At 46.1% G+C, this 12,780-nt stretch overlaps 1 protein-coding gene across 2 annotated transcripts in view; it reads right to left on the reverse strand.

Annotated features, from left to right (window-relative positions):
- Positions 1–12,780, reverse strand: part of ABCA12 (ATP binding cassette subfamily A member 12) — a 700,854-nt gene that overhangs the window by 230,385 nt on the left and 457,689 nt on the right. For both annotated transcript variants that reach the window (XM_069615933.1, XM_069615934.1), the window contains exons 26-27: positions 10,941–11,256; positions 2,479–2,593 (exon numbers count right to left, since the gene is read on the reverse strand). In XM_069615933.1, the coding sequence (XP_069472034.1) occupies positions 2,479–2,593; positions 10,941–11,256 (431 nt within the window). The remainder of the gene's footprint in view (positions 1–2,478; positions 2,594–10,940; positions 11,257–12,780) is intronic.

Below are 12,780 nucleotides of genomic sequence, written 5' to 3' on the forward strand. Positions count from 1 at the left end.
AATGGCCATAGGGATTAGCATGGCCATGGGTAGTCAATCGGTGGGTAAATAACCAAACAACAGCTACAAGCTGTGTGTCCCTCACATGCCATTTGTCCCCGGCTGTACTCTAATGCAATTGTTTCGGCTTATAGGTGGTGCCAAAACTAAAAAAAATGCTGGATTGGATCTCAATGACGGAGCAACTCTGAAGCGTTTTCTCAAAAAGACTAGTTAGTTGAACTAAAGAGGCACACTTATGATAAGAACCAGTCTGTTTAGGTCAATACACGCAAGATGGAACTTGTTGATCGACAGAGTAGTGGAGGAGTGTTTTTTTTCACAGGTGTACAATGAGTGGTATTTTTGTGCAGGAGAGAACACACAGACATGGTTTAGCCTGCAGCCATTTTCATAGTCATTGTGGGCCTCATTAGGAGTTTGGAGGTAACTATGGCTCTTTTAGTGCCATGGCTGCCTCCAAATCCTTACCGACTCCGCCCCGGTGAATGGAGCTATTACCGCCCCATTCCAAGGTTGGCGGGGGCGGTAATTCCCCATTCCCATTTGAGCCCCCATAGGGCTCAATGGGAATGGGGAAGGCGCTAATAACGGTACCGCAAATTGCGGTACCGTTATTAAATCCAAAGTCCCTTTGCGGGTCCCGTCCTTAACGCCTGGTAAAACCAGGCGTTAAGGGAGGACCCGCAAAGGGAACTCGTAATAGGGCGGTAAGGGATTACCAGTACCGGTGCCCTTACCGGTACCGGTAATCCCTTACCACCCGGGTCGTCATTACGACCCTAGCGTTAACCATGGCGCTATTAGCGCCATGGTTGACGCTGGTATTTTTCCAACTCCACCATGGTGAATGGCGGAATTACCGCCCCATTCCAAGGTTGGCGGGGCGGTAATTCCCCATTCACCATGGGCCCTTCCCCATTCCCATTTTTGCCCCCATAGGGCTCAATGGGAATGGGGAAGGCGCTAATTACTGCACCGTAAATTACGGTGCCGTAATTAGCTCCTAGGTCCCTTTGCGGGTTGGCTTTTTAACGCCTGCTAAAAGCAGGCGTTAAAGTGCAACCCGCAAAGGGACCTCGTAATCAGGCGTTTAGGGTTTAACGGCGCCGACACCTTTTACGGCGCCGTTAACCCCTTAACGCCTGGGTTGTAATGAAGCCCATTGGGCCTCATTCCGAGTCCGGCGCTAACCAATGGCGGTAGTAGCGCCTTGGTCGGCACCAGACCCGTACTGGCACCGTCCTGGTGGAATGGGAAATTACCGCCCTATTCCGAGTTGACCAGGGCGGTAATTTCCCATTCCCCAGGGCTCTTCCCCATTCCCAAATGAGCCCCCATAGGACTCAATGGGAATGGGGAAATTGCAAATAACGGTGACCGTTCTTTACGGTCACCGTTATTGGCTAAAAAGCCCCTTTGCGCCCTCGTCCCTAACGCCTGCTAAAAGCCGGCGTTAAGGACGAGGGTGCAAAGGGAAGTCAGAATGTGGCGGGAAGGGATTACCGGCACCGGTCTCGTTAACAGTGACCGGTATCCCTTACCGCCATACTCGGAATTAGGCCCATTATTATTCTCAGTGAAAACGGCCCTTGTGCAAAGAAATTGTGGAGTTATCTTCTGCAAAATACTGCTTATTGCTCAAATAGAGAGTGCCTGAGATTAAGTACAGAATATCCAGCATTCTCGTTCATCCTCATAATGATGGCGCCGCCACATTTCAAGCATGGATGTCTGGAGTATGTTAAGAGTTGCAACTCTATAAATATGGCATACATGTACATAATGCTAATTGATATCGAGTGGATGAACTCGGGAGACACTGCAAATGTTTATGCACTGTGCTTATAAATTAAAAGCAACACTACAAATTAAACATTATATTGGTATATATATCGGTAAGTGGGCCAAACTTAGTGAATGAAAGACGAATATAGTAGTTTACTGCTGTGAATCATGCTTACCACAAGCCATAAAAATGGCAATAGGCACAGAATGTACTAGATAAAGTTGGTCATACTACCTATGAGGCTTTGTAGTTATCCTGACTTAGGTATATTATCAAAGGGCTCTACTGCAGTGTTAAATATGAGAGTGCAAAGGGTATCAACAACATATGACGATATTAGGATTAGGCTAAAACAGAGCATCAGTTATCAGACTCATATCCAAATAGAAATTATGAGTATTAAATATACGACCACGCATCATGCCATTCTTTTAGCAGCAGTAGTGAGGAAAATTGCAAATAATCCTAAATCGAACACAAACCAAAGTATTAGTACTTATTTGGCTATCGTGTTGGGATCATAGTTAGGCTTTTGACTATAGTGCGTCCCGCTACCTCAAGCAGTATAGTGGACCATGTGCCTCAGACCATTCATTTCATGTTCAAAACTAGCCAAACTGCATTCCCAGATCTCAATCACCCAGAAGATACAGTCGGTTGGTACCGCCTCAGCGAGCCTCCCTACCTACCTCATGAAGCCTCAAGTCTTTCTCCAGGACCAGCCTTTTCACAAATGCGGCTATAAAGAGAACCCAGGCCACCATCAGCACGATGGGGAGTGCGAAAGACACACTGTATAAGAAGCTGGGAAGGGAAAGAAACATGTTTACAAACAAAACTAAGTTACAACATTCAAACACACAAGAAGATTACATCTTTTGCTTTAAACGATTTTCCTATAGTTTCAGACTTCTCGGTCCTTTCTTGAATGCAAAGCATGTTCAAACTGTATGTTTGTGATGAATGTCAGGAACTTTTCAACGGGAATGGTATACATACTTAAATAACCACAGCCCATGTTAGTTTTGTACAAAACAAAAAACAGCACTTAAACATCTTCCTCAAAACCAGGAACTGCTTTTGAGTGAGGCGTTTATTAACAAACATTGCTCTGCCTTGAGACCCTTCTTCGTGAGTAAGAAATTATACGGACTACAATATCCATATTCAACCACATCCCTTGAGTATTTTGGGCACTAACAAACACTACTCCAGAGTGCTTGGTCTATAACCAAGCAGTGCCCAGAAGGTCTCACTTCATAAGCAAGCAGTGCCTAGAAGGTCTTCATCCATAGGCAAACACTGACCAGAAGGCATTTCTCCATAGGCAAGCACTGCCCAGAGGGTCTCCCCCATAAGCAAGCACTGGCCAGAATGTCTTCCTCCATAAGCGAGCACTGGCCAGAAGGTCTTACTTTATAAGCAAGCACTGCCCAGAAGGTCTTCGCCAATAAGCAAGCACTGCCCAGGAGGTATTTCTCCAAAACAAAGCACTGCACAGAAGGTCGTCATCCATAAGCAAGCACTGCCCAGAAGGTCTTCATCCATAGGCAAGCACTGCCCAGGAGGTATTTCTCCATACGCAAGCAGTGCCCAGAAGGTCTTCCTCCATAAGCAAGCAATGCCCAGCAGGTCGTCATCCATAAGCAAGCACTGCCCAGAAGGTCTTCATCCATAGTCAAGCACTGACCAGAAGGATATTTCTCCATAAGCACACAATGCCCAGAAGGTCTCCCTCCATAGGCAAGCACTGCTCCTGGGTACCTTATTCATAGTCATTCAGTACTCTGATATACCCTAACCGTTACCAAACACTGCTTGGGAGCATGCACCACGCAATATAACACTTCTGTGGAGCACCTACTCTATATCCAAACATACCTTATCCTTAATCAAACACTGATGTGGGTACCTTTTCTATTAGGAAGCATATACTAGAGTATATTATTCATGCCAAAATGTTGTTCTGAAATACTGTATCCTTTAATAAAAACTGCTCAGAGGTATCTTAATCACCAATCACTTCTCTAATGTGCCTGATCTATAACCATTTTCTGCTTTGCAATATTTACCCCATAAACAGGTACTGCTTGGAGTATCTTATCCATTGTGTTAGACTATTATGGCATATCTAATCTATTACCCAACACCACTGTTGAATACCTACTTCATAATCATTTGCTGCCCGGAAGTACCTACTCTATATCGAAAAACACTTGCATACTGTATCCTTAATGAAACATTGTTCTGGAGTAACTTTCACATATTGAAGAACGGCTCTTGAGTACCTCAGCCATAAAGAAAGGGTGCTCTGGAGCAGCTTTTCCATAATCAAGAATGTACAGGATAACCTTTTTGCGGTACTTAATAAGGAAGCAGTGTTCTGCAGTATTGTTTCTATAGTTAATCTCTTCAATGGCGCCCAAGAGCCATAGCGAAAGTCTACCATGATGTGCCCAATGTTTAGCTTAGCACTGCTCTGGAGTATCTTCTCCTTAACTAAGCACGCATCTGTAGTACCTACCATCCCAGATCCCAGACATGTTTTGGCCTCATTGGGCGTCATCAGGTCTCTAGGCCCAGCAGGCTCGGACTTGTAGTGGGGCATTTCCATTTTTTTTTGTCTAATTACCTCGAGTAGGATGGGTGTGCCTAAATGTGGGTCCCGTGCCTGCTGGCCTAGAGACCCAAGCTACACCTCACTGATAACAACCAAAGAGAGGCTGAGAAACCTCTGGGGATGCTTGTGGTCTCGTGCAGAAGGGATGTGACCAAGCAGTTCGGGCTGGACTGCTCTTTAGAATGGGACCAAGCCTGATTTGCATATGGTCTCTCCCTTTCCTGTAATGTCTTGGCAGGGAAAGGTCCGGAGGGTTGCCCAGCGCAATGCTAGTGGTCACAATTAATTTTAAACCTTCCAGCCATCACCTCTTTTGCTTTGTCTAGTCTACCAGAGTAGGACAGGTATGCCTGATGGGCCTAAGGACCCAAGCTACACTTCACTGATGACACACAATGTGGGCAAAACATGTCTGGGTTAGTTGTGTTCTCGTGAAGAAGGGATGTCACTAAACTGTTCGGACTGGACTCCCCCTTTGGAGGTGGGACCAAGCCTGATTTGCATATGTTCTTTCCCCTTTCTGTAATGGTTTGGCAGGTGACAAACAATGGTCTGGAGGGTTGCCCAGAGCAATGCCAGAGATTAAGATGAATTATAAACCTTCTGTTGAAAGAGTCACTGTGACGGAAGAAGGGCTGCAGGAAAGGGCACTGCTATCAGGGCATTAAGTATAAATTGTCACTGCAATGGAAGAAACATGAAAAAACACTGCTATCGTGGGCATTCTTTATAAAGAGTCACAGGTATTGAAAAAGTGCTGTATGAAAAGACAGTGCTAACAGGGGCATTCTGCATAAGGAGTCACTGCAATGGAAGAAGGCTCCTCCTCTGGAGACACTCAACAGTAGTAGATATTGGTCTGTATATCTGGACACTGCTCTGGGTGGCTTGCTCTATATGAAAGTGCTGCCCCTGGACGTGTTCTGTTTAATAAGGCACTGTTCTGTGGGGCTTTCTGCAGAGCAGACACTGCCCAGGGAACTCTGCATGAAGAGACTCTGTTCTGGTGCAGATGCCCAAATTCCAAACTCTTCTTTGTAGAATATCTGTATAGGCAAGTGCTTCTCTGTAGGGCATGGCCACAAACAGACACTAGAAAACAGGGGGTTCTGTATAGAAAGTACTGCTGCCTGAGATGTCCTTCACTTTACCATTTCATGCCCTGAGCAAGGGACATTCTAAAGAGCCAGCCATGTCTCAGGGGCAGGGGGAACGCTCTCAGCAGCCACACATTTCCTTTTCAGCTATTCTGTAGGGTGAGCCTCTGTAACCAACTACTGCGCTGGTGCTATTTCTTTCAGGCAGCAGTGTAGGTCTTTCTTCGTAACCATGCACTGTTGTGGCTGCTTTCTATAAAACCATGCACTTCCTTGTGGTATTTTCGTTTGACAATGCACTTCCGTGTGGGCTTCTTTCAAAACCATGCACTGCTCTGGTGGTATGTCTGTGTAACTAGGCACTCTGTGGAGGGCTTTCTATAAAACCATGCACTGCTCTGGTGGTATGTCTGTGTAACTAGGCACTCTGTGGAGGGCTTTCTATAAAGCCATGCACTGCTCTGGTGGTATGTCTGTGTAACTAGGCACACTGTGGAGGGCTTTCTATAAAACCATGCACTGCTCTGGTGGTATGTCTGTGTAACTAGGCACTCTGTGGAGGGCTTTCTATAAAACCATGCACTGCTCTGGTGGTATGTCTGTGTAACTAGGTACTCTCCTGGAGGGCTTTCTATAAAACCATGCCCTGCTCTGGTGGTATTGTGTGTAATCAGGCACTCCCTGCATAGCTTTCAGTAAAACCATGCACTACTCTGGTGGCATGTTAGCATGCCTAGGAAGGACTCCCCGATGGGCTTTCTGTAAAGCCATGCATTGTTATGTGCAACTGGAACTGCCCTGGAGTGAAGTCCAGCCAAGTCCTACAAGCTGGCTACTATCATCCGTATAATTAAGAAACCTGGCCTAGATCCTAACGGTCCTGGCAACTCTCATCCTGTCCTGTCTCTCTTAGCTCTACCTCACTATTACAAAATCCTAGAGCATGTCGTTTTTAACTGACTCACTGAGTTCCATGACACCCACAGCTTACGGAATCCTCTACAATCTGGTTCCCAACCTCTGCACTCTACACTGAGCCTGCTCCCCTCAATGTCAGCAACTACATCTCCTCTACTCGTCATGCTAACCATTCATCTAGTCTTATTTTTGTTGACCTCTCTTCTGCCTTCGATACTGTCAACCATTCTGACCTTCTTTCAACACTACCTCTCCTAGGCATCGGGGACAAGACAATCACTTGGTTTGCTTCATATCGCGCCAGAAACACTTCCAGGTGCCCTGGAACAGCCTTACCTCCCTACTAACCCCCGTACTGTTGGTGATCCACAAGGGGCAGTGCTGGGTCCACTTCCCTTCACTCTCTATACCTCTGCTCTTGGCACCTTTATCTCCTCCTATTACTTCTTCTATCACCTCTTTGCTGTTGACACTCAGATCATGTTCTTTTCCTCCTTATCTGACGGGCTACGGTACAAAATGTCTGTCTCGCCACCATCAAATACTGGATGGCATCTCACTCGCTCATGCACAACTTCACTAGGACTGTAGTGTTCTACTTCCCATCCAAACAGGCTATCTCTTCCTCTCCCCCTCTTCTATTCTTATCTCCTGCCTTCGTTCTCTTCTCTGCTTCTGCCCACAACCCTGTTGTTATCTTTGATCTATCTCACAACTTCTTGCTCTTCATCTCCTAATCTACGGCCAAACTTAAACTCCTTACAAAATCAGAAAAATTAGTCATCTTACTCCCTTCAACACTGCTAAGCACCTGATCTCCTCTTTAGTACTCTCTCGAAATGACTACTGTGCCAGTCTACTCTATGGCCTTAACAACTATGCCTTTTCACCTCTCAACAAAGTCATCCACTCAGCTGTCTGTACATGTGTACATGCTTCACCTCCACCTCTGCAGCCGATGTCAGTTGTGCTGGTTAACTATGAGACAGAGAGCAAAGTATAAAGTCATTCTCATCATTTTGTAAACTTGCCCCACCCACCTATCAGCCCATCTCACTCCCTACGATCATCCTTGGCTCACCTCTTTGCCACCTCCCGTGTCACTTGCACACCCTCTTAATTCCGTTCTCTTCCACTTCCTCTCCCTCTCTGCTCCTACTCCATCTCTATTTAACTCCATCCTCCTAGCTCTCCTCGTTTCTGAAGAACCTCTTGCATAGTATTCTATGCCACCACATCTACCTGTTCTCCTCTCCAACTACTTTCCCACGACAACCCCACAGCACTTATCCCTCACTCCTTCATCCAAAAACATAGCACTTCCTCCACTATAGTGCTTTATTGCCCTTGTCCTAGTACATGTGCATCACCTAGTCTTATATCCACATCCTCTCACCCATTGTTCAGGACACTGGTTCTCTGCTCTGTAAATCAATGTTAAAAAGTTTTGTAAGCATTTTTGTGCCAAAAATGCATTGTTGTCCCTGTAGCCTTCATTGAATAATTTTAAATACATTAAATGTTTTATATCAATGCACTCCACTGAGGGGCTTTCTGCATTACCACATGCTCTGCTCTAGCTGTATTTCTCCGTAACTAGGCACTCTCCTGGCTTTTTGCACAACCATGCACTGCACTGTTGGAATGTTAGCATGTCCAGGCAGCAGACCCTGAAGGGCTTACTGTAAAACCATGCAATGCTCTGTGTAGCAGGCAACCTCTCCCTTATAGAGCGGATTCAGTGTAACGAGGCACTCCTCTGAAAGGCTTTCTACGTTGCCATGCTCTGCTGATATTTCTGCAGGTCTCTAACAGTCATGCACAGCTCCGGATATTTGGTTTATGCATAGCCATGCCCTGCTATTTCCTGCTGCTTTTTGAATCACCATGTGCTGCTACAGGTCTTTGCTTTCTGTGTAACCATGCACTGCTTTACGTTGGTACTTTCGGTATAAGTATACACTGATGTGGTTGGCTGAACTTTGTATAACCATGCACTAATTTGAATAGGTATTATCAACATAACCATGCACTGCTCTGCATTGGTCCCTTCTGTATTAACCTGTACTGCCAGGGATTGTGACATTCCACATAACCATGCACCGCTCTGCATGGGTCCCTTCTGCATTATCCTTTACTCCCAGATATTGTGACATTCTGCATAACCATGCACTGCTCTGCATGGGTCCCTTCTGTATTACCCTGTATTGCCAGGGATTGTGACATTCTGCATAACGATGCACCGCTCTGAATGGGTCCCTTCTGTATTACTCTGTACTGCCAGGGATTGTGACATTCTGCATAACCATGCACCACTCTGCATGGGCCCCTTCTGCATTATCCTTTACTCCCAGATATTGTGACATTCTGCATAACCATGCACTGCTCTGCATGGGTCCCTTCTGTAGTACCCTGTATTGCCAGGGATTGTGACATTCTGCATAACGATGCACTGCTCTGAATGGGTCCCTTCTGTATTACCCGGTGCTGTCAAGGATTGTGACATTCTGCATAACCATGCACTGCTCTGCATGGGTCCCTTCTGTATTACCCCGCATTGCCAGGGATTGTGACATTCTGCATAACCATGCACCACTCTGCATGGGTCCCTTCTGCATTATCCTGTATTACAAGGGATTGTGACATTCTGCATAACCATGCACTGTTCTGCATTGGTCCCTTCTGTATTAACCTGTACTGCCAGGGATTGTGACATTCCACATAACCATGCACCGCTCTGCATGGGTCCCTTCTGCATTATCCTTTACTCCCAGATATTGTGATATTCTGCATAACCATGCACTGCTCTGCATGGGTCCCTTCTGTATTACCCTGTATTGCCAGGGATTGTGACATTCTGCGTAACGATGCACCGCTCTGCATGGGTCCCTTCTGTATTACCCTGTACTGGCAGGGATTGTGACATTCTGCATAACCATGTACTGCTCCACATGGATCCCTTCTGTATTACCCGTGCTGTCAGGGATTGTGACATTATGCATAACCATGCACTGCTCTGCATGGGTCCCTCCTCTATTACCCTGTGTTGCCAAGGTTTGCGACATTCTGCATAACCATGCACTGCTCTGCATGGGCCCCTTCTGTATTACACTGCGTTGCCAGGGATTATGACATTCTGCATAACCATGCTCCGCTCTGTATGGGCCCCTTCTGTATTACCCTGTATTGCCAGAGATTGTGACATTCTGCATAACCATGCACTGCTCTGCATGGGTCCCTTCTGTATTACCCTGTATTACAAGGGATTGTGACATTCTGCATAACCATGCACTGTTCTGCAAGGGTCCCTTCTGTATTACCCGGTATTGCCAGGGATTGTGACATTCTGCATAACCATGCTCCGCTCTGCATGGGTCCCTTCTGTATTACCCTGTATTGCAGGGATTGTGACATTCTGCATAACCATGCACTGCTCTGCATGGGTTCCTCCTGTATTACCCTGTACTGCCAGGGATTAATACATTCTACATAACTATGCACTGCTCTGCATGGGTCCCTCCTGTATTACCTTGTACTGCCAGGGATTGTGACATTCTGCATAACCACGCACTGCTCTGCATGGGTCCCTCCTGTATTACCCTGAACTGCCAGGGATTGTGACATTCTGCATGATCATTCACCGCTCTGCATGGGTCCCTCCCGTATTACCTTGTACTGCCAGGGATTGTGACATTCTACATAACCATGCACTGCTCTGCATGGGTCCTTTCTGTATTACCCTGTATTGGGAGGGATTGTGACATTCTGCATAACCAGGCACTGCTCTGCATGGGTCCCTCCTGTATTACCCTCACTGCCAGGGATTGTTACATTCTACATAACCATGCACTGCTATGAAACAGTGCTTTCTGCATAATTTTGCATTCCTACGGATCGTTACAATCTGCAGAACCATATACTGCTCCGGGTGGGTGCATTCTGTATAACTGCTCTGGATTGTTGCAATTTGAATAATGTTACACTGCTACGGATCGCTACATTCTGCATAACCACCATGCACTACTATGGACCGTTACATTCTACATAGCCATGTGCTGCTATGGATCCCTGCTTTCTGCAGAATGTTGCATTGCTATGGATCGTTATTTTCTGCATAACCATGCACGGCTCTGGTTTTTTACTTTCTGCATAGCTTTGCACTGCTAGGGACTGTTCCTTTCTGCAGAACCACACACTGCTCTAGGTGGGTGCATTTTGTATAACTGCACTGCTATGGTTGTTTATGCATAGTTTTCCGCTGTTATGGATGGAGGAATTGCTGTCTACACATGCATGCATAACTATACACTGCCATGGAGGGTCATTTTCATATATAGATTGCCCTGGAATCCGAAGGAGCTTCTCAATAGCCCTGCAATGTCCCCATTAGTTGGCTGGATTTCACAGTGTTGGCCATGTGAATAACTCTACCCCTGCCTTCCAGTGGGACCTCCTAATTATGAGCAGGTGCACCTCCTACCCCACCTCCGTCCATCGCCCCCATGCAGATACCTACTTGTCTTTCGTGTAGCAGGCATACGGCATAGGCTGAAACTGAACTGCGATGTCCGACAAGCTCATGTTGGTCTGCATCTCAACAATGGCACGCTCAATGGTGTCCTGCAGAAAGATGAAGGCCCGGCCATAGGTCAGGTACTTGGAGGAAGACTGATGTGGGCCTGGCACCCAGATCGCGTCTCTGATCGAGGAGGTTGGTTGGCTCAACATGATGTTCATCCGGATTGTGTACTTCACTTGCTTGGGCAGGCCAACATGATCGGTTGCTGCTCTTCTGCGCCTCGTGCCACTGGCGGGGATGTCAAAAATCACACCTATATGCAGGGAAATGAAAGACACAATGAAGTGCTATGCATGAGTGCCATGGACGCCCTGCTCAAGCATTTCTTTCAAGCTTGGGAAGAAGCATTAATTGCCATCAATGTCCAAGCTCAAGCAGTTCTCTACTCAATCTTGGAAGGACCCACCAAGGGCCATGGACATCCCGCTCAAGCAGACCACACGCACAGTGTCATGGAAAGCCTGTTCAAGCAGTCCTCCCAAAATGAAGAAGAGCCACTGAGGGCCATGAATGCCCTGCTCACGCAGACCACTCAGCTTGGGAAGGGCTGGTGGAGCCAGGGGTGGCATAGGCGTGTGCTCGCTCCCGCGTAGGCCTCTGCTCCATGTGTGGTGTGCCCCCCTATCTGCTACTGGACTGACACTGCGAGACACCATAAGTTTGCCTAATGAATGCATTCTTGGTGCCCTGCTTAGAGAGTGGACTGAAAATACAGATCACTGCATGAGTTTAAAAAAAAAAAGTGTTTGCATGCTGGCTTGTTTGAATGTAATTCAGTGTTTGTGTGTGTGTTTGGGTATGTGTGCAAACATCTTTTCATGTGTGTGTGTGCATGAGTTTGTTTGCGTGCGTCTCTCTGCAAGTGTGATGTATGTATGTGATTTTTTGGAAGATTAGGAGGGCTGCATCATCAAAGTCATTTACAGTGGCAAAGCTGGCATATATTGCATGCATGAACCTTACATTGATTTTCAGTTTAAAGAAGGCATATAGTATGGACAAAAGTGATAAACAGTGGCAATGCTGTATTTGTTTATTCTGGGCCTTTTCAGATTCTGTAACTCCTAAGCCTCCCCTTCGACCAACCTTACAACTCGTTGAACTCTCTTTTATCTGTTTGTGTGTGAAAGTGGATCTTAAAGATTGCTCAGCTGCAATAAGCATGATAATGTGGACCTTTTTCCCAAAATTAAATAATTCAGTGGTACACTGGCATTCATTTTATTTTTGAAGCATGAAAGACTAAGGGGGTGCATACCAGGTTTGGAAACTGCCAGGATTCAAACCAAATTCATAAGCTGCATGAGTGCTTCACCCACTGAGCTAATGCACTAACTGACGCTATGGTGTTGATTGTATTATTTTGCCTATGTTTGCATGTCTTCTCTGTGCCACATATCTATATACTTCTTGTAAGTGCTACTGCTAGCTTTTCCATGCAACATCTACCCACCCCTCTTCTGGAATCTGGTTTTCAATGCTGTGGCATGTAAAAAAAAATGAAGACCTCACAAATTATACTGACCAGTACAAAAGACACATTGCACACAATGTCTATATGCCACTCATGCCCAGAATCACTTTCTTGAAAGTGTTGAATCCAGTCTCAAAACACAGGCAGCCAATGCAGAAATGCAAAGGTTCACTGGGGAGCACCACATTTTCAGTCATTCCAAGATAAAGCACAGAGTGAAGTAATACTCACTAAGGTCAGACTCAGACAAACACTGAATTTAAATCAAAATACTGTTCACAAGGATGTTCAACAACAATTGAC

The sequence above is a fragment of the Ambystoma mexicanum genome, chromosome 9, assembly GCF_040938575.1.
Source record: "Ambystoma mexicanum isolate Mex_15411 chromosome 9, UKY_AmexF1_1, whole genome shotgun sequence".
Lineage (NCBI taxonomy): Eukaryota > Metazoa > Chordata > Amphibia > Caudata > Ambystomatidae > Ambystoma > Ambystoma mexicanum.